Below are 20,862 nucleotides of genomic sequence, written 5' to 3'. Positions count from 1 at the left end.
ATTATAGTGCCTCCAAATCTTCAGGCTTTTTTAAGGTCAACAATTCCCTGAATGAAAAGCCAAGAGTCCCGTAAATTGTCCAGTTCTTTTCAAAGCTCCAAAAGTACATTGGTACCAACCCTCTCTACACCACTGTTCACACAAATGTGTATAGGAGACCCTGGCTTCATCATTTATACTAGAAATACATTGGACCAGACCGATGTTACCAGCTGTCTTTTCTGAAGCTTATTTGTCTCTCCTCTTTATTTGTTATCTCTGGCCAGTATAATCAAATTGAGATGTGTACTTGGCATGCTAAGTTATGCAAATCTAGCTAAAATTTATCTCTTCCTCACCCCCTTACCCCCAAGTGTGTTTGGCTCGTACACTTTTATTCAAGGCACACAGAATTTCCTTTTGGTGAATGTGTCTGGGTGGATGAACCCAGCTATCTCAATCTCATTTTATTTTAAACCAAAATACCATAATGAGACCGCATATTGGTCACTTGAGGTTTTATGCAGGGGTTTTAAAGAAGCCGATTCAAAGCTGCGCTGGGAAAGCAGAGAATTCAAATCACAGACCAGAAAGAAAAACAAAAATGTTACAAATCTGTCATGTCCCAACACAACCCCAAAAACAGATCAAGGAGGGCTAAGAAACAGTCTCCAGACCAAGGCAATAAAGTGGGAAAAGAGAGCAGAAGAGGTAGAGATCATTTAGGAAAACTTCTGTTTGTTAGTTTATTAGATAAAGGCACTGGCTGCCGCTAGTTAGCCAGGCAACTCCAACAGAGGTACACAGATACCAGGAATTTTTACTAAAATGATGTTGATCTGAAAGTGGTAGAAGTTGAATCTCCAGTACTTTTAAAAACATTTAAGCAGCTCTGGTGTGGTAAAGTTACGGAGGCCTCCATGTGCTCTGTGTTCTGCTAACGGAGTTAGACACCAGAGGACAGAATGAAAAAGAGGAAAAAAAAGAACAGAGAAAATAAAGCTATAAGGCAGAGGGACGACAAAATGAGTTTAAAACACACACACACACACACACACACACACACACACACACACACACAAAGAACAGAAAACTCCCTACTGGAATTTTTGTCTGTGCATACAAATGTTAAATCCCAGATCAAACTGTCAGCATACTGCCTCCTGAAAGCCTCAGCCTTCATTGCAGCCGGGTCACAGTTGATCTCCGCTTCAGTCCTCAGGCAGGAAGGAAAAGAGGCCTGGTACAAGGAAACTTGCTTGTATTGGGGACGATACAGAAACCACATCAGGTTTTCAGAAAGCACAGGTGTACCAGAACACTGGTTCTCCACTAGGTCTTTTGCATGGTTACTGTTTATTATCTGACCATTTCTCTAACTTCCATTTCTGGGTCAAGTACAATCATTATTTATTACATACAACTAGGGACAGGTCTTGGCTCAAATGTCCACCCCTTAGAGAGACATCATCTACTTCAAAGATGGGCGATTTGTCAGGAGTTGACTTAATGGGTTTATTTGCTAGGACTTTAAGACAAGAGACACAAGGAAAGGAAAAATCACAGTACAACTGGCTAGCCACTGGGGCTCAGGTGAGAGAGGGAGGGAGGTCTTTGAGGATGGCCTGAGAGACCAGCAGATCACTGAAGGTCCTGTTCTCAGATCACAAGCCATCATAAGCAGAAGGGACATCATGGTGTTTAATTAAAGCTTTCCAAACTGGCATCTACAAGAATCACTTTCTTAAGCAATTTACTTGGCTGGTCATACCTGGAGACCACAGGTCACCATCCTAAAATTATCTTTTCCACCTTCATCAAACAACCAGTACCACAGATTCAGATTATCCTCATGCTACATGTCACCAAAGAGCTAAGAGAGAGAGAAATGGAAGGCAGGGAGTCCCCAAGCCCTATAAAGAAAACAGACATTTTCTGTCACTAGAGTTTATCATTATTGCATAATCGAAGATCCATCTCAAAAGTATTTCCTTTCTTCTCCCCCAACCCCAAGCACTTTTAACCTTTTCTGTATCCAGTAACTCTTTCACATCTTGGGAGAAACACATACATCTGAAATATTAGCCTATGGTGCAGTCTGGAAGAAGCCCCTCAGGTAATTCTGATGGACTCTAGCCCAGTTGAGCATAGATGCATAAATCCGGTAGTTCTAACTTGGGCCTGCATCACAATGGCCTGGAGGGTTTGTTAAAACAATGCTAAAGTTTTGGATTCAGTAGGTCTAGATGAGTATTTGCATTTCTAAACAGGGCCCAGGTAATGCTGAGGCTAATGGTTAGGGACCCCCCACTCCCCATCCCCTGGAGAACCACTGCACAAATCTGTCTCTTAAACTGACAACAGGTACTTAATAAAATTTGTTGGTTTTTTTCTTTGAAGTATTAATAGAACTTAGATGCAGCTGAAAACTATGGGATAGCTTTTTTTTTTTTTTTAAGTTGATTTATTTTGAGAGGCAGAGGGAGAAAAGGGCAGAGAAAGAGGGGGAGAGAGAATCGCAAGCAGGCTCCATGCTGTCAGAACAGAGCCCTACATGGGGCTCAATCTCCCGAACTGTGAGATCATGGACCTGAGCCGAAATCAAGAGTCAGACACTTAACCAACTAGCTTTTAATTCAGTGAAGATCAACAACAGTCTTTAACCACCAATACTATCCCCCTCTCAAGCAGGGGCCTCTACCAACCAGGAGTGATGTTCAAATTTTATTTGATAATAGTATTGTCACATATCTCATTAATATTTATTGAAGCCTGCAAGGTAGATACTTTTCCTCATTACACAGTTGAGGATACAGATTCAGAGAAGTGACTTGCCTAAAGTCACACAGCCTAAGGGAACTTTAAACCTTGGTTTTAGAGCTGACTCTTCTAGGAAACTCTGTGTGAGGCACTTAATCTTTGTGTTCACTTTCCCCAAGTGGAAATTAAGACAATAATCTTTGCCTCTCCTGCAAGTGCTCCAAGTCATAGAAAGTAAAATCACTCTGCAAATATTTTTGTAATGCAAGTTACTCTCACTTAGATCAAAGTGAAGGAGTCTATTTTTGAGCCTCAATCCACCACCCACCCACCCCCAGCCCACCAACACTCTCAAAGACCCCTCCCGAAAAGAAAGTGGCCTGAGGACCAAATGCTGCCAACTCTTACACTGGGATCACATGGCCACTCATCAGAAACTTAAATAAAATTCTAAATGGACAGAAATCTAGGCATAATGTAAAATTGTAACTTTTCAGTCTTTCACCCCATTTAAGAGGTCTGGGCCATTGCAAAAATAATGTCCCAATAAGCCTTTGTGCTTAAAACATTTATTTTAGAGAAGCAAATTTAGTATTTTACGTTACAACTCTAGAGAATCAGACAAACCTTGATTCATATCAGAACTCTACCTTTTACTAGCATATTGCCCTAGGGCAAATTTCTCATTTTTACTGTTTCCTCATGTGTAAAGTAGGAGGAGTAACAATAGAAACCCACCTCTCATGGTTTTGAAAATTAAATCAGTAAATTCATGGAGAGACCCAGCATAGAGCTTGCACATTGTAAGTGCTCAAATGCATGGTTGCTATCATTAATACTCACCCTCAACATGCCATCATTTGAAAATTTGGATCTCAGTGAGGCTTTCAGCCTATCCGTAGCCCAGGACACAGTTACGGATAAACTACCTATAGAATCGTTCCCTCAATCCTTTATAGTAGAATTATCTTTGGCAATCAGATTCCTAAACAGATAAAAAGTTAGAAGTCTACCACTGTTGGACCAACCCAAGAACTCCACCACCTTCGTAACAGAGGAAAAAAGAGAGAAAGCCATCTGTATGCACCAGGCAAGACACAGCAACAAACAGCAATTAATTCCCAGCATTAGGTGACTTGTTCGCTAAGGACAAGAGAAAGCCATAATAAGGTCCACCCAGAGAGAGGGGGAAATCACTGTGCAAGAAGAGGCCGAACACATACTTGTTTCCTCTAAAAGGAAGCAGCCATGCACTTCAATCATCTACCACGTGGCTGAACTCACACTTTTCTTAAAGTACACCGGCATAAGTCAGTTGAGAGTAAACAGCTGGACCCAGATGCACTCATGCCCAGCAAGCAAGTTGTGACCTCAAGGGAAACAGGAGGCAAAATAAAAAACACAGAGTACACGGCAAATGGGTTTTTAAATGACTGGTATCACACCAACCCCTAAACTCCCCTGCTGCAGTCATGCTGGTGCTAGATCTTAAGCAGGGAGTTCCTTTTAACAGAGATGTCTATAAACAAGCAAGCTGAAAGCTAACAAGTTTAAGAGGGAAAAAGCATACAAAAATCTTGGCTGCTGGTGATGAGCCACAGAAAATCATAAATGTGCCCGTGCCAAGGGAGGAGGAAGTCTAATATCTAACATTGCAGACTTGGGAACCCAGAAGCAACGAAGCCATAAGGAAGCCCAAATGTAGAAGAGGAAAAAAAGCACATGGCACATTTCCTCTTCATATGGGTGGCAATTTAAGCAGCACTCTGGGCCTGCAGAGCCCATAGCCCCAGTGCCCCAAGCTCCTTAGTATTTCATATCAACATTAACTTCCTGGAGGGCGACAAAAATCTGTCCTGGATTACTGGGTGATTTCTAATATGTACCATAACCAACACTAAGTCAACATTTTAGGGATCAAATTTCCTACTCTGCAGCATGTTGGAATGCATTCTTGGCATTAGACTGCTCATTGCAGTACACCCTTAGAAAATGCAGAAGCCACTGGTAAATAAAGACTCAACTTGTCCCAAGACTATCTTCTAGTATGCATAAATGACTAACAAAAACAAATGAAAGTTCACTCAGATGTCCTTTTACATTCAACAAAAACTAATTCCATCCATTTGAATGGCGGGGGGGGGGGGGGGACCACAATTTCAGGGAAGAATACTCAAGATAGTTAATTCCACATTCACCCTAACTTGGATTCCTCTAAAACTTAGACAGACTAAGGAATTCATCTCAAGCCCCTACTCAACGGCTATCCATGGCAGATGAACCACTGTGCCCTAATTCTGAGTTACTGGAAATTTGCTTTGCCAAATGCCAGAGTATTTTCTAAACTAGAATCTGTATTTAAGACTCCACTCCGTACTTGTATTCTGGAACAGTGTAACCCATCCTTCTCTTCCAGGTGAAAGCCCTGTAGCAGCCTGGCACTGGACTCTCTATGCATTTTCAGCTGTTAAAGCATCCACTTACAGTCCTTGAAAAGTGCCAGAAATCATGTGTGTTCCAATCACACATGGATCAGCAGGTAAAGAGAAACCAAAATCACTACATTGCAGAGGCTCCCATAAGGAGTAAGCATGTGTTTGCACCATTTATGAGCTTCTTGGCCACAGCCAACCTAATCAAAAACAATATTAAAGGCCATTTCTGTGAACAGATGGGCAAACTGTGTACATGCAGGCTTATCCACCCATCAACCCTCAATAGAAGGTCTCATCCAAGCAACTCAGCTTCAGCACAGCTCCCAACTCTTCAGAAATAGCAGCAGCCTAAGTGTCTGGACAGGTACTTCACGACTCTTGTTTTGCTTAAAAAAACTCAATTAACTCTACCAAAAAGAAGAAGAAGAAGAAAAACAGGCTCTCCAACCAAAGTTAAACCACCGTCACTGCAGAGTTGTCCAGGGCACACAACTCTGAAGGTGACACAACCTTCCAAACCCGAAATTACTACAAAAGAGCCCCTGAACTGGCCAAGAACTTGGCAGGTTGTACTAAAGGCCCCACATAACCACAAGAACCACTAAGACCCTGGAACCACTCTCACGGAATTTTACAGTTACAGTCCAAATTCTCAAAGTCACTAGAATGAGACAAGTACAGGTCTGGGGAGGGTTGTGTAGTTTGGATTCTATAAAGCCCATGGAACTCAGAGTAGCGGTATGAAAAGGCAAATTAATATTTTAACTTTCCCCCTCTTGAACATTAAGCTTCACAAATCATTGCCTCTGAAAAGCTGTCCCAGGTTAACCTTGCCCAACTCTGATTGCTCCTTATTCTGGAATTCCTTCAGCCCATACACTTAGGTTGGTCTATACCCATTTATAAAACCCTGCTTTGCAAGTTTTCCAGATGTATGCACATAAGCATGCTTCACCAAGAAAACGAAATTCCTCTGAAGCAGATACTGTCTCTTTTAAGTCCCTTCCTAATATCTAACTGGTGTGTTCACATAAGGCTATTTCCTATTTCCATTTGAATCTCCAAATCCCCCTGAGCTAAAAATTATACTCTCAGCAATGAGCCTCATGTTCTAATATCCTTACCACCACACTGACAAAGGCCTGGGCAACCACTGTCTGTGTCAACGCAAGTTTTTGAATTTTGTTTTAAAACAAGCTGATAGCCTTTGGTAAGTCAGCAGAACCTAAAAATTATGGTCAGGGCCATAATGACATTCATATTCCTTACTGCTATGCTAAATCAAAAAGACACTTGCAGGACTCTGGTCTATAAAAACACTTCTTGGGGCACCTGGGTGACTCAGTCAATTAAGCGTCCGACTTCAGCTCAGGTCATGATCTCACGGTTTGTGGGTTCAAGCCCCGCATCGGGCTCCGTGCTAACAGCTCAAAGCCTGGAGCCTGCTTCAGATTCTGTGTCTCCCTCCTTCTCTGCCCCTCCCCAACTCACACTCTGTCTCTTTCTCTCAAAAATAAATAAACATTAAAAACACTTCTTGTAAAGAAAAGCGGTGTCAGAGTCAGTGGATTTTGTTTAAAAAGAGATTTTTAGAAGATAAATCTGGTTATCTCACAAGGCTACCAAACCAGAGTACCACAGGCACACCGCTAAAATACTTCTAAAATATTTCTTCCTCCACAAAAAGAATGTTTCACTGAAGGAACTCAGAAATGTTTTTAATCCTAAAATGGCAATTTCAAAAACAAAGATTGAATCTATCCATATAACCCTTCAGGCAGGATTTAGTGAGTCCCCAAACATTTGGACTTTGTACTAACCCAGGAACTTGGGAGCATTAACTTTATATATATATATATATATATATATATATATATATATATATATATATATATATATATATATATGTAAATATATATATAAATATGTAAATATATATATATTTACATATATATATATATATATATGATGCACAGAAGAAGTCCAGTAAAAACTATACAAATAAACCCAACCCTTAAAGCGGGCTTATAATTCCGAGAGCCACAGCCAGAGGCTGAGGACGACGCTGAAGTTGCAGTATCTTTTTTTCTCCTTTCTGGTATTCCAAAAATGCAAACCCAACCCTAGAAACATCTCACCAAACTACAAAACCTTTCCAAAAGAACAAGGCTTTAAAACTCAAAGTCTCATAAACCAAGCTTTTGGAGCACACTTACCTCACTATTGAAACTTAGGATCTTCTTTCCAGACTTCTGTTTATTTTCTCTCTGAAACTGCAATCCATTTTGAACGGGGCTCCATTGTGCCCTGAACTACGCCTAGACCCAGGACCATGGAGGCTTCTCTTCCAGCGTAGCAGCGTCTTTTCACTTTCAGTCTCTTTTAGATCATCTCTCCTAGCCTCCATCCACGCCTCCACACCCCCAGTACTACCCTCTTCCCTATCCACATTTCTTTTCCTCCAAAGTTATTTTATTCCACCACATGAGAACAGACTAGCATTATCTTTGCTTGAAAACTGTTTATTAATTTGCCTGTCAAACATTCTATAGAGCCGTTTACATCTTACTACAGAAACCTCCTGGGTACATATTGACAGCTCAGCAAGTATTTACACAAAGCTCTGAAACATTTGGTTCCTTCAGAAGAGGAAGGAGCTGCTGTGTCAAGCAGAGAATTATCAAACACCTTTTCCTCTCCCTTTTTTCCTCTTTTATAAAGGGAAGCTTCTTCCTTCTAGCATACCTCTAAGATGCCTAAATTATACTTCTAAACTATCCAGCCAGGAGGAGAAAGAATGGAAATTCAGGTGTGCTGGAGAAGGGGAAAGAATAGCATTTCCAGGACCACTTGCAAAACACACCACATAGTTTAAAAAACTAAGGGTATGAGAAAAGGCAATAGGCCTATGAAATTGACCCTGCAATGCTTAGCTTTTCCGTTCCAGTCTCAGGAACTTTTGCTCCTCTCTCAGCAAAACTTACAGGGCAAGTTCAGGCACTCAGATTACAACCAACTGCCCAAACCAGACCTAGACCTGCCCAAACACCTGAAGAGTCTGGAGAACTTAATGCTACCTCTCCCCACCTTCCTATCCCCCCAAGAGAAGCAGAGTGTTAATGTTATGACTATCCACTCCCTACCCCACCCCAAATCTACTCCCAAAATCCCCTCTTAGAGATTTTGAGGCAACTATTTTTCAAGACTTGCTTTAATGAAATCTGCCCAATTTTTCAATTAATGTTTAGTGTTTTAAAACCACCAGCCAGGTGGAATGACTAATGACAAACATAAGCAGTTTCAAAACAAAATAGTCTGGTAAGGCTTTTTCTGTAAAGGGCCACAGACCATTGTGGTACCCAACTGTTCAGAGCTTGTTCCTGTAAATCCTCAAGAGAAAACAGCCTTGAGTTCCTCGAGCCCAAGGGAAGAAAGATGGTCTCAAGACCCCTACTGGTCAATGTACAGGCAGAAATTGCCTTCATAACAAGTTAGGTATGGAAGCACAGCCCAATGCGTAGCATCACAGAGGAAGAAGGCCATACAGTCCACCAACTTCACTTTACTGATGAAGAGAAAATAAACCCAAGGTCAGTGGCTTGCCCCAAATCACACAGCTTAATCTAGATCTGCATGTGGAACCAAAGCCTCTTCCTCCTGAATCCTGCACTCTTTACTCCTCACCACTGTCACACACAACTCAGTGTGCATCAATAATGATAATGACCAATCTAAACAAGGAGAAACCCAGAGATAAAAGCCATGGGAATTAGGACTCCATGTTAGAGACCAAGGTATCCCAGCTCACTTGCAGGAAAGAACTATTCAGTGCCAATGTATTTTGAATACCGTATTTTAACCATATATTTGCTTGGTTCATTTCAGTTGCTTCTAGAATTTTGGGATTTGAAGCCAATCAATACAACGGCAGAGGGGCGGGGGGGGAGGATTGGAAAGGGTCCTGACCATTACTTTGTTAGCCTATTTCCACATTAAAAAAAAAAGTCCACTAACCTCATTGCTAAAGCCTGCTGCAGACATCACACCCTACAGGAGCCAATCCAACAGATGAATGTTTAATGCAATCCAAGACATCTTATTACAGTAGGTGCCACTTGTCATGGTTACTGGTTGCTCTGTGTCACACACAAAGGAAGGAACCTTAAAAAGTCCTTGCAGGGCCCAATACAAAGAAGCCAACCTTGGTCCTGATGCTTTCTCTTCTCTTGCAACCATCCCAACCCCCATCACCCCTAGTTCCCTCACGGACAGTAGAGAAACATGAAGCCCTCACAATGAAGTGCCGTCTCAGTGTGGTTTTCCTGGTCCCTCCTACTTGAGAGAGTTCCAAGAGTCCTGTATTTTAGCCAGCCCAGAATTTCTGCCAGTAGGCATTCCCATAATAAGCCCAAGATGCCTGTATTTGTTTCCCAGGAGTTGGAAATATCGTCTGATATTTCCATAGCAAGAACTAACAGCCAAACTTCTACAATCAAATCCATCTTGATCCCAGACTACATATTCTATTTCATTTTTTACTTTGATGAGCTGATACTACTCTCAAGGTACTAGAGCTAAAAGCATCCCCAATAAAACGCTTCACATGAGGTTCAAGTGCATAGGTGACTAAAAAGTATCTCATCAGTAGCAGGATTCAACACCTTGAGATACAGTATTACTTATGGAAAGCCCTAAAGGGAAAGTTTGCCTGCTGGGATCTTCCGGCTCCTGTGAAAAAGACAGAGCCACAATACAAACACTCAGCTAATCTTTATTTCATAAAGGCAGAGTCAAATGAGAACGTTACAACCTTAGCTATGTCCATCAATTCTCTGCAAAACAGTCTTAATCCAAGATTCAGTTAAGGAAAGAAAGGGACAGAGCAAGACCCCATTATTTAAGAATGCTTAAGAATAAGGCATCATGGTCTGATAAGAGGTTTATCCTTAAGTAGCAAAGAGAAATTCCTATCAAAATCTACCCACCTACATCCCTCATAGAGACTACCACAAAACTGGAAGTTGCACTGTCTCTTCCACAAGTGAATGCTCACTAGCCCATTCTCTGGGCATCAGGGCAACTGGAATGAAATTGAACAGGAATCTATGTTGTATGAAGTGCTAGGAATGGTGATGTTAAAAGTGAAACCAAAAATTCACCCAAGGGCAGCACAAACTTCCAAACAGGGACTGTATCTATTTTCCTACCATGTACTCAGCACACAGCATAGTACTCAGCACAAAGGAAGTGCTCAAATATTCGTTTAATGACTGAAAATCACTATATGGCAAGAGTTGGTTTTATACCCCCCAAAAACAAAGTATTTGCCTGAATATTATTTTTCAACTTTAATTTTTGCTTTTAAATGAACCTTGACTTAGCCCAAATGTACTCCTCTAATAGTTTACAAAAGGTAAATGACTCAGCCCCCCTCCCCTCAAGGGAAAAGAGATGTAGCATGTCTCTTGTCCAGAGACAAGAGAATGTTCTCTTTGCTAAGACTAAGCTCATCCTCTAGACACTAGAGATTCAATTTAAAATTCTCCCAGTTTCTTGCCCAAACACAGAACATTATGGACAATGTGGAGTCAAGGCACAGCACTCTAAACCTGCCATTTAACACAACTGTTTTCAAAATTCCTACCTTAATAGAAGAGAAAAGCAGTTCTAGAATGAGGAAGGAACACAACTAATCAGTGAACAAAATCTCATAGCAGGAAGGTACAACTGAATACTGCTGGGGCGGGGGGCGGGGGGCATGAAAGGAGCTTTCCCCCTCTTTGAAAAGATACAGGACTCCTGACAAAAGCACTGAAGACAGAGCATGAAGAGGTACGAAGAGCAAAATTAAAATAAAACAGAATGCATAAAAATGTACCTTAAAGTTGTCATTTCTAAGCAAATATCAAGTATCATTATAGGTGGTATCTTTATTATCTTGGAAGATGGTGGGGGGGGGGGGGGGATGGAACATACCTTAAAATGCAAAGAAAAAAACAATCGACCTCTATTTCAAAGCTCTAAAATAACAGATGACAAAATACAAAACTAGCCTTTTTGATATCTCAGGAACAAATGATAAATTTCACCAAACCAGGCCTTTAGGAGAAAGTCCCTCACAAGATCATGAAAGACATCGGCTTCTCTTTAAATTGAGCTGCTCTCCCAAAGTTCAATTAACAAAAGAAAGTGTTAACCAGACTCAACATGTAAACAAAGAAGGAGGCCAGTCGTCCTTAAAACAGAACACTTGAACCTAATATGAAATTCTCTCTCAGAAAGCTTCCAGTTCTCAAAATAAATAAATAAAAGTTTTCCTCCTACCCCCTCCCATAAAGATCCCACATTTGTCACTCGATAAAAACCCCAGTAAAATAATTTCAATTCTGCAAAGCGAACAGGGTCAAAATTACTCAAGACAAATGCATCTTCAGAGCCATCAAAGAAGTCATTTATACCATCAGGAAAGTCACAAAACCAAAACAAACAGCAAACCCATTGTAGAGAAAAACTCAGCTACTGTTCTGACAACACAGAATCTATTTCAGGCTGCATAAAACATAACAAGCAAAATAAATCCAAGGTACAAGCAAAATGCCACTGCCTCCTCTTTTGTTTCGGCACAATGTAACAAGGGCAGCCTGTCTGGGGCTCTGCTCCTGCTGATACAGTATTGCTGCTTAAACCTCCCTCCTCAAGGTCACAGCCAATTTCAGCTCTGGAATAAAAGGCAGATAGTGGCAGCGATGGTTTGGGTTATCACTGGCAGAAAAGCAGAGTGTAAAAGTTTATGAGCTCATCAGGATTGTTGTACCATTACATCAGAGGCAATTATAAATGGCCAAGAGCAGGAGATGGGGAGCCAATCAGATCACAGATAGGATGTCAACCTAAGACCAACTGTCTCCTGGCTTTGACAGAAGGATTTTACCTCCATAATTCAAATCCCAAACCAAAGCAATCTGCACTTACTACTCCAATCACTCAGCTGTTTACCAGCACTTCCAGGGAGAAGCCCAGGCCACTGGGCCGACGGAGACTAAGACAGGAGATGGCCCAGGCTGCCCTGGGTGAACCGCAGCCGGCCTCTAGCTGCCCCCAAGCAGGCCCCTGCCCTCCCTCGAGGTACCCCCGAACCCGAGGGGCCCCTCCTTGAACGCACAGATGGGGAACGGCCTAGAGAAAGACAGGAGGGCGGGCAGAGAGGAGCGGCAGGTGAGCAAAGAATTGTTCACTCCACTCCCGAGCTCCTAACACCGCACACCCCTAACCTGAGCCCCCAGCACCCCCCTCAACCCCGGCCAGGCCCTTCCCCGCACATTCTGCCCCACACCCCCTTGAAGACCCCCGGAGTTCGAGGGGACCAGGAGGGAGGGAGAAGGGGAGCAAACACCTCAGGGAAAGCCCCACACAAAGGCTGAAGGAGGGAAGGAGAGGAAGGCAGACAGGCAGCCATTTTAAGAGAAGAGCCAGACAATGGCAGCTCCCCAGCAGTGGGGGCCCCGGACTGGGGGTATCCCAAGGCTGTGGCCTGCTCCCCGCAGCCGCCACCCACTCCCCGGACCCCGCTCGCCCCAGCCCCCTCCCCACTCAGCTGTGTACCTGCGGGGTCCGGGCGAGCGGCTGCCCCCCGCCGCCGCTGCTCCCGGGGCTCATGGGCGCGTGGTGGCTCCTTTGTTGGGCCCCTCCCGAGGCGGCTGCCGCCGCCGCCGCTGCTGCCGCCGCAGCCCCCCAGCACTGCGAGGCCATGTCCGCCGGGCCCTTGCCGGCGCCCCCGTCCTGGGGCCCGCCGCCGTAGTCGCCCCCGGGGTAGCCCTGGTAGCCCCGGGCCGAGCTGGGCGACGTGAGCAGTTGGTTGAGGGTGGGGGTGGCGGTGGGCTGGGGGGTTCCCCCGCCGGCCGCTGAGGGGCCGCCTCCCCCCATGGCCCCGAAGCGCTGCTGAGCGAAGGACGAAGACGACGAGGAGGCGGAGGCGCTGGAGGAGGGAGGCGGCTTGGAGCCTGCGGCCGCCGCCGCGCCGGAGCCCGGAGTGCCACCTCTCGGGGAGCTCAGCGCGTAGGCCTGGGGGGGCGGGGGGTAGGCGCTGCGGTTGGGGTAGTAGGAGTTGTACTGGTGGTTGGGGAAGCCGTGGTCGTGCGAGTTCTGCTGGGGCCCCGCGTAGGGCTCCAGGCCCCCGCCGCCGCCGCCGCTCTGCAGCGCTGCCAGGCCAGGGCTTTGTTGTCCGCCATGTTGTTGGTGGAAGACGGCGGCCGCCGCGGCGGCGACGGCAGACGGGCTCCGGCCGTAGGGTTGCCCGAAGCCGTAGGCTGGGGGCGGCAGGGCGGCCGCGGCTGAGTGAGGAGGCGCCCCCACCCCATCGCTGCTGCCGCCGCCGCCGCCGCCGGGCGGCTCCGTGAGGTTATTGTTCAGGGCGGGCCTAGGGCCCGCGTTCCCGTTCGAGTTCTTCAGGTCCGGCTCCGCGCCGGGCCCGCCGCCGGCGCCGGCTCCGCCGCCGCCGCCACCCCCATTGCTCTCGGCCCCGTCCTGCAGCTCCTTTCCCAGCGGCTGCGGCGGCCCCACGGCGGGGCCCTCGCTTTCCTGCCCGGCGGCTGCCTTCATTTCCCCGCGCTCGGCCGCTGCCGCCGCCGCCGCCTCGCCCCCCGCCTCCTCCCGCTGCTGCTGCTCCGCTTTCTTCAGCTCCGAGGGCGGCGGCGGCGGGTTGCCCAGGCTGCTGGCGGCGGCGGGGGCGACCTGCGCGGCCATGATCCCCGCTGTCTCGTCCGCGGAGAGACCCGGCCCTGTCTTCGTCTTCTCCCCCCCTCCCACCCCGCCCCGGGGCCGAGTCCCCCGGGCTGCCCTCCCCACCCGCCCGGGCGGGCCTCGCGGGGCTCCGCTGCTGCGCGGCGCTCGCTCGCTCGCTCCTCTCCCCCCCGCCCCGCCGGCTCAGGCTCCGGGCTGGCGGCGGCGGAGGAGGAGGAGGCGGCGGCGGCCGAGGCGCCGGCGGCTCAGCTGCTCCCGGCTCTGTAGGCTCGGGACCCGGCTCTCCCGGCTCATTCCCCCCAAGCCCTTGCCTGGGAATGAGGGGGGCGGTGGAGGCTCCGCTCCCCAGGGCCTGGCCCCGCTGTGACTCTCCGCTTTCTGCTGCCGGAGAAAGGAGGAGGGAGGGAGGGAGGGAGGCGAGGGGGAGGGGGCGGGGAGGGAGGGAGGGAGGGAGCGGGGGGAGGGGGACCCGGGACGGGCGGGCTGGAGGGCGCGCGGCAGCAGCCCGGGCGCCGGGAGGCAGAGTCGGAGCGCGGACTGGGCCGGGCGCCCTGCCTCCCCTCCCCGGCCGCGGCGCGAGCTGAGGCTGCTGCGCGGCAGCGGGCGAGCGAGCGGGCGGGCGGCCGGACTGAGCGGCTAGAGCGCCCCACTCTCCTCCGAGTCCCCCTCACTCCGACACGAGGCTCAGCACTGCCATTTTACCCAGCGCCGTCGCGGCCGCCTGGCAAACCCGGACCGGAGCGCGGAGCGGGCGCAGGCCATGGAACGGACTCGCTCCCTTCCCCTCACAAAGGAGGAGGGGAGAGAACGAGCCGCGGCGGCGGCAGGCCCTCTGCCGCTTTCGCTCGGCAGCGCCGCCGCCGAAGGCTTCGGGGAAAACCCGGCCCGGAGCCCGCGCCTCCCCGGAGCCTGCGCCGCCTCCCTCCTGGCGTTCCTTCCTATCCGGGTCGGTCCCCTCCGGGCCGTACGGAGGGGAGCGGGCAGCGTGAACTTTACTCGCGGCTGCAAAATTGGCCTGAGCCCGAGACCGCGGCCGCCTCGGCCCAGGCCTGACCCTCTGGCAGCGGTCCTGGTCTCTTGGCTGCTACTTAGCACCTCTACAGCACTTTTATTCTTCAAAGCCTTTTACAAACCCGCTCTTAAAGACCCAGCTGAGTGAGCGAGCAGGGCCTAACATTTTACACCCTTTGCAAGCCCTACGGAATGACAGATCATTTGTTCAGACTTTCCGTTTTCCCACTCCCCAGCCCTCTTTAGCCGGGCCTCATAAGGCCCTGGGGGCGTGAGGTCCGACTCTCCCCATTTTCTAGAATTGTAAGACCGAGGGGAGGGGACTGCCCTGTCTGTCAGTCAGGGGGCGGAGGAGGGTGATTTTAAAAAGTAGCAAAGTCCCCAAAGCTACCCGCGTACTTAGCCTTGGGGAAAAAAAAAAAAGTGATCAAGTTGCATCATATACAGCAATGGAATCAGACTAGAAGAATGGGTTTGAGACCAAGCTGATCATCTCAGTCTTAGATCATCCCAACACTAACGTGAAATGGTAACCACTGGAGCTACTTTGGGGCATAAGACAGCCTTCCAGCAGGAGAACCCAACCCTAATCTTTTCCCAAGAGAACTTAGCCCACAATGACCAATAGTGCCAGTCTCCAGAGACAATACCTGTAAAACTGGGGAACAGACCACGGAAGAGGCTCTGCAGAAGAGCAGTGGGAAACCATTTTCTCCTTAAAGAGAGAAAAGGGACAGTCTAACAGGTCACTTAGAAAATAGATGTCACCAGGAGCACCCAGGTGGCTCAGTCAGTTAAGCATCGGACTTTGGTTCAGGTCATGATCTTGAAGTTCGTGGGCTCCAGTCCGGTGTCCCACTCTGTGCTGACAGAGCAGAGCCTGGAGCCTGCTTCTGAGCCTGGAACCTGCTTCACGTTCTGTGTCTCCCTCTCTCTCTGCTCCTTCCCCGCACATTCCCATTCTCTCTCTCTCTCTCTCTCTCTCTCTCTCTCTCTCTCTCTCAAAAATAAACATTAAAAAAATAAAAAAGAAAGAAAATAAATGTAACCAAATTTATTTTCTATCCTCCCGTGTAAAGATTCATCACAGTTTACCATTATATTCCAAGAGATGCCAATCGAGCTAGAGGCATACATAGAAACTTCTAGATCTACAGGCCCTACCACATCCCAGCACCAAGCAGTCTTTTCCTCCTCAAGCTGACTTGGAATGCTCTGACGTGACAGGCTACAAAAGCCAGAGGGGATTCCAGCTCCTCACCAGGCCCAGGCTGCCTTGGGAGAGGCCCAGGCCAGTGTAGTCACTAAACACCAGGGCCTCTTTCCCCCCTCAGATTTTATAAATGGAGACTTCATAGCCACAGAGCCATTATCTTAGAACTGGCAGATCCCGCAGGCCCCTTGGACAAGTTCTGGCCATGCCACTGGTCACTGTGAATAATTCCAAAAACCTGAAGCCACTCCTACTCTGAAGAAAACTTAATAGGATCTTACGCTAAAAAGGCAAAAACCTTCCTGTTAGTCTAAGAGTGGTGGTGGGTTTTCCGCCTCTAGCCAAGAACCAAAAGGACTACCAGGATCTGGCTGACTGGAACGGGCCAGTGCCCTGGTTTCACTCACAGTCCTCAGGGGCAACTACTCTCCCAGTGCATTAGGTCCTAGAAACCAAATTATAGGCTGCCTCATAAATGGAGCTTGGCTATTTAATCAACTGCTTCTGAGCTGGCAAACAGTCCTGAGTCCTGCACACAAATGAGGAGTTTTTACATGCAATTACCCTGCCATTTTCCTCAGAGCTGGACTGTAATGGGAAACCTGGAACCCAGTGAAAATCTGGAAGCCAGAATGGATTTGTCTCCAGAGAAAGCCCTCATCTCCTTTTTTCAATGGCTGTGAAATTTGGAAAGTGCCCAAATCCCTTTCCTACACGTGAGCACGCTGTTTTGAAAACAGCCACCATTTTTTTCTAGCAATAAGGTAAAGTGCACAAAAATCTATCCACCTGGACTGGAGCAGGTAATGTGGGATTTCTCCATTCCCACTTAAAAAAAAAAAATCTCAAATCCTTCAGGGTCCTCTTCCACCTCTACCTTTAGAGCCCCACACCACTATCCCAGGGACTGACGAGTTGAAGGGAACTTTCTTAGAAACTGGCCCATCAGCTTTCCCTAGGGGCAATGGCAGCGGGAAAGGGGCGGGGGGGGGGAGGGGAGGAGCTGGGCACGTGGCTGGCTGGAGCTCCAAGACCCAGGTTTGGGGCTGCGGGTTCTCCCCGTGGAGTTTTTTCCCCCCACGGCCCCAGTGTTTTAACCCCACACCCAGGCAGCTCAGGAATCCCGGCGCAGATTGGAGAACTAGGACTAGGACAGCGCTACCCTCGCGAAAGCGCCTCTGCCACCAACAGCCTGATGGCAAATATGGACTGAATCGTTGACATGGAAACCGGACTAAAGTCTTGCTCGCTCCCTCACAAGAGAGTTCTTATCACCATCCCCGACCGCAAAGCACTTGGCAAACGTGGACTGGATCTCCCGCCCAGAGGATCAGGCGGAGTTTCTGTGCGCTGCTTTAACTCCTGCGGCTGCGGCAGCCAAGGAGGGGGGCAGGGCTGCCAGGACAAACCGACTGAAAATGGCAGAGGATGTTCTCATTTTATCTGGCTTGTACAGTGTGCATGGATTGGGCCGAGAATAAGAGAACAACCTATTAAAATCCACGCAGTCAACTGCAAAATGTGGAACCGAGGCCTGGAGGGTTTGTTAAGAGAGAGAAACGTTTGCAGGGAGAGAAACAGCCCTTCCTTTCTCGAAATTTGCTTCCCCTAAGTGTGCGAAATACAAAACTCAACAAACAAACAAAAGATCAGTCTCGGCTCCTTCCCTTCCTCACTCCTTTTGGGGGAAGGCGTTTTAAGCCTTAGGACCCTAGTGGAGGAATTGCCTCTGTTCTGAATAAGGCGCTGGGAATCGGAGGAGCGCGGGGTTGTGGCCCTCACACGCGTCCCCGCCGCGGCAAAGCATCAGACACCCAGCGGAGCTCTCCCGAGTGCGAACTGGAGCTGCGAGTTTGAGCAAAAGGGCAACTATGTCAGTTGACGGAAGCCAGAAGCAGAGTTCAAATCCTGGCGTGGATTTCCGTCTGGAGCTGTCTGCTTCTTAAAGTTTGTAACTCGGTGTTCAGAAACAGCCCCAGCGGAGGCTTTGGGAGCAGTGTGAAAGTCTAGCACTACCATCTGACAGCGAGCAGCAAAACTTTGGGCTGCATATTAAGCGAGGAAAGTGGATTGAAGCAAGAGTCAAGGCAATTCATTATATTATCGGCTCCCAGACGGGAGCTGTAAGTTACGAACTGGATCGCCACGGAGAAAAATGGAATGGAGTCTAAATGGCGCTCAACAGCTCTTAGCGGTAAAATTGTGGCTGCCCAGCACCTAGGATCCTAAAGCAGCAGCAGCAGCAACCGTAGAGGCATCGAGCCTGGCGGGCGCTCAACGACTGCTTGTGTAGATGCTTTCTTCCACTCAAGATTTTAAAATAAAATCTCAAGATTTTAAAATAATTTGGAGGAATTTACATTTAGAATAATAAGGGACACATTTTGAGAAATGTTCATTTCTGCATGAGGCTTTCTTTTTTTTTTTCCCCCACGAGAAGAGTAGCTCTGTAAAAATACCTCTAGGCATAAGTCAACTTGCTTTTTTTTTTTTTTGTATCAATATAGAATGAGAATGCTCCTCACCATCACCTCACCAAAAACTAAAACCAGAAATAAAGATCCACGTTGGTCTGGTTTGTGGCAGATTGCAAACAAAATGTAACACCCAGGTTCAATCTAACACGAGGAAATAGGTACCAACTCGTACAGTCTAATATGCACATTTTACTTATCCACAAATTTCATTGATGAGTTTGCCGACTATTCCTTTGGAGACGACAGAGTAAAACTACTAACAATATTTTAAAGGCAAACAAACATACCTGAACTGGAGTTCTATAAAACCCCTGGGCAGATCAGGAATTTGGACATTTCTGCTGAGCCTCACTGAAGGTTTGTATTCCCCAACTGATACAAAAATAGTAGATGAAAAGCCTACTTGCAAAGAAGCTTGAAAGCCACTTTATAGTCCATCAGAAGAGAAACTTCAAGATGCTGTATTTGGTACTTACTACACCAAGTTGTTTTTAGATTTGGAAAGCTAAGTACCAACAATATTACCAAGGGAAGATCAGGTCAGCAATCTTAATATTGAAGCCTATTTCTCAGGAACAGGAAAAGTTTGTTATCTTTGACTTTCCACATGAAACCAATGTAGGCTGCTTTTGTTTTGCTTTACTTTAAAACCAATCGAGGAAAATTTCACACATGTAAAATGATTACAAGGGAAATTTTTGAAAGCTGAGGGTGGAGGAGAACATCAGAAGGAAAATAAAATATTCGAGGTGGGTATTTCTTTCAGCCTGATTGCATAAAGCTTTCTTCACTGCCATTTTACTGAGATAGGAAAAAGAGAGAGTGGGGAAGTTTCTTGCTGCAACTCTGGAATGGATCTGGAATGGAGTCTTTTGCTCCAACACAAGTTAAATGGAAGAGTGAGAAAGAGAAGGAAAAACTGTGAGCACTGACAAAATGGAGGGAAGCAAGCATGCAGTCCTGTAAAACAGGATGGAAGGCTAAAACAGCAAATGTTCTGCCTGCTCTCTGCCACACAGCCACCTCAAGAGAATACTCCCGGCGTGATCATCCCAGGCTTTTTATGTAAGAATCAAAGAAAATCCAAAGGAACCTATTAGGCATAAGACAGGAAGTGAATGTCCCCTAAGGGAAAGCATTCTGACTAGCTTTAATAGAATTTAAACTCAACCATCCTCCCTACAGAAAGAAAATGGCTTCTTCCAAAGATAAAAGAAAAGTTGACCAAACAAAAAAGTGAGCTGTGGAATACTTTAGTGGTAGTGTTGTGGCACTCCAGTGAAATGCACAACTTACCAATGACACAAAAGGCAAGCTGCCTGGGGGAAAAAAAATCACAGTGGGCTTTGGCACTTTATCAAATGATCATTTTCTGCCCCGAAATTGAACAACATTGGATTCAGAAGCCCCCAGAGGGGCTGGAGGGTGGGGACCACCAGGTTGGTTCTCGTTGGCCTACCCCTCCAAAGATACTATTGGAAACCTGTGTACAAGTGTGTTGTTCTTCCAGTCTTGCTGTGGAGGGAGAGAACAGGAGACAAAGGAGAAATAACCCAACATACTTCATTGAACCTATCTGACAGGCCATTGAGAAAACAGTGCTGAACCCACCACCCCACCCACACATACACACAATCCTCTCTACTACAGTGTATTTTCATCAATAGAGTCCATCCACAAAATACACTCAAACGAAAGAATACACAATGCCATAAAACATTAGGCACTATTTTTGCCCCAAACACTAAGACCAGGATATAGATTATACATTTTTTTTTTAAAAATGTGAGGTCCCTTTCGACCTCAGAACAAAGTCTGAGAGCTCATTTATTTATTTTTTTTCCCTAATCAGCCACAGCTACCTAAAAATATGGACACTCTGTCCAACAAAAACTGGAGTTTATGGCTGATGTTGTTTCCCCTTCAACCAGCTAAAGTTGGAAGTCCAAAGTATTCTAGGAAAGAAGTGTGATACTTGACTCCACACCTACTCTCTGGTTTTTTATGAACTAGCAGCCGGTGTTTCTAAAATGGAATCCTAGGAGAGTTGGAATACTACATGGCTTTCAAAAAGATCTTCTCTAGGAAAAAAACTTAGAGGTAAGGAAGTAATCCTGATTGGCTACTGGAGATTTTGAGTAATCCATCACTAGCACAATTTGTAACTGATACTGGAGAGGTTAGACAGAAACCATTTTTATAAACATAACCAAATACCACAGATCAAGGGCACTCATTTTGCCCCTTG

General features: G+C 46.9%; 1 protein-coding gene across 2 annotated transcripts in view; it reads right to left on the bottom strand.

The window, feature by feature from the left end:
- The window catches only part of ARID1A (AT-rich interaction domain 1A), a 69,895-nt gene extending 55,931 nt beyond the window's left edge, over window positions 1-13,964 (bottom strand). For both annotated transcript variants that reach the window (XM_042950073.1, XM_042950074.1), the window contains exon 1: window positions 12,777-13,964. In XM_042950073.1, the coding sequence (XP_042806007.1) occupies window positions 12,777-13,916 (1,140 nt within the window). In that variant the 5' untranslated portion in view covers window positions 13,917-13,964. The remainder of the gene's footprint in view (window positions 1-12,776) is intronic.
- Window positions 13,965-20,862: the final 6,898 nt, after the last annotated feature.

The sequence above is a fragment of the Panthera leo genome, chromosome C1 (assembly GCF_018350215.1).
Source record: "Panthera leo isolate Ple1 chromosome C1, P.leo_Ple1_pat1.1, whole genome shotgun sequence".
NCBI lineage: Eukaryota > Metazoa > Chordata > Mammalia > Carnivora > Felidae > Panthera > Panthera leo.
Note: the sequence above shows the minus strand (reverse complement) of the source record. Positions and strands in the feature narration are given on the sequence as shown.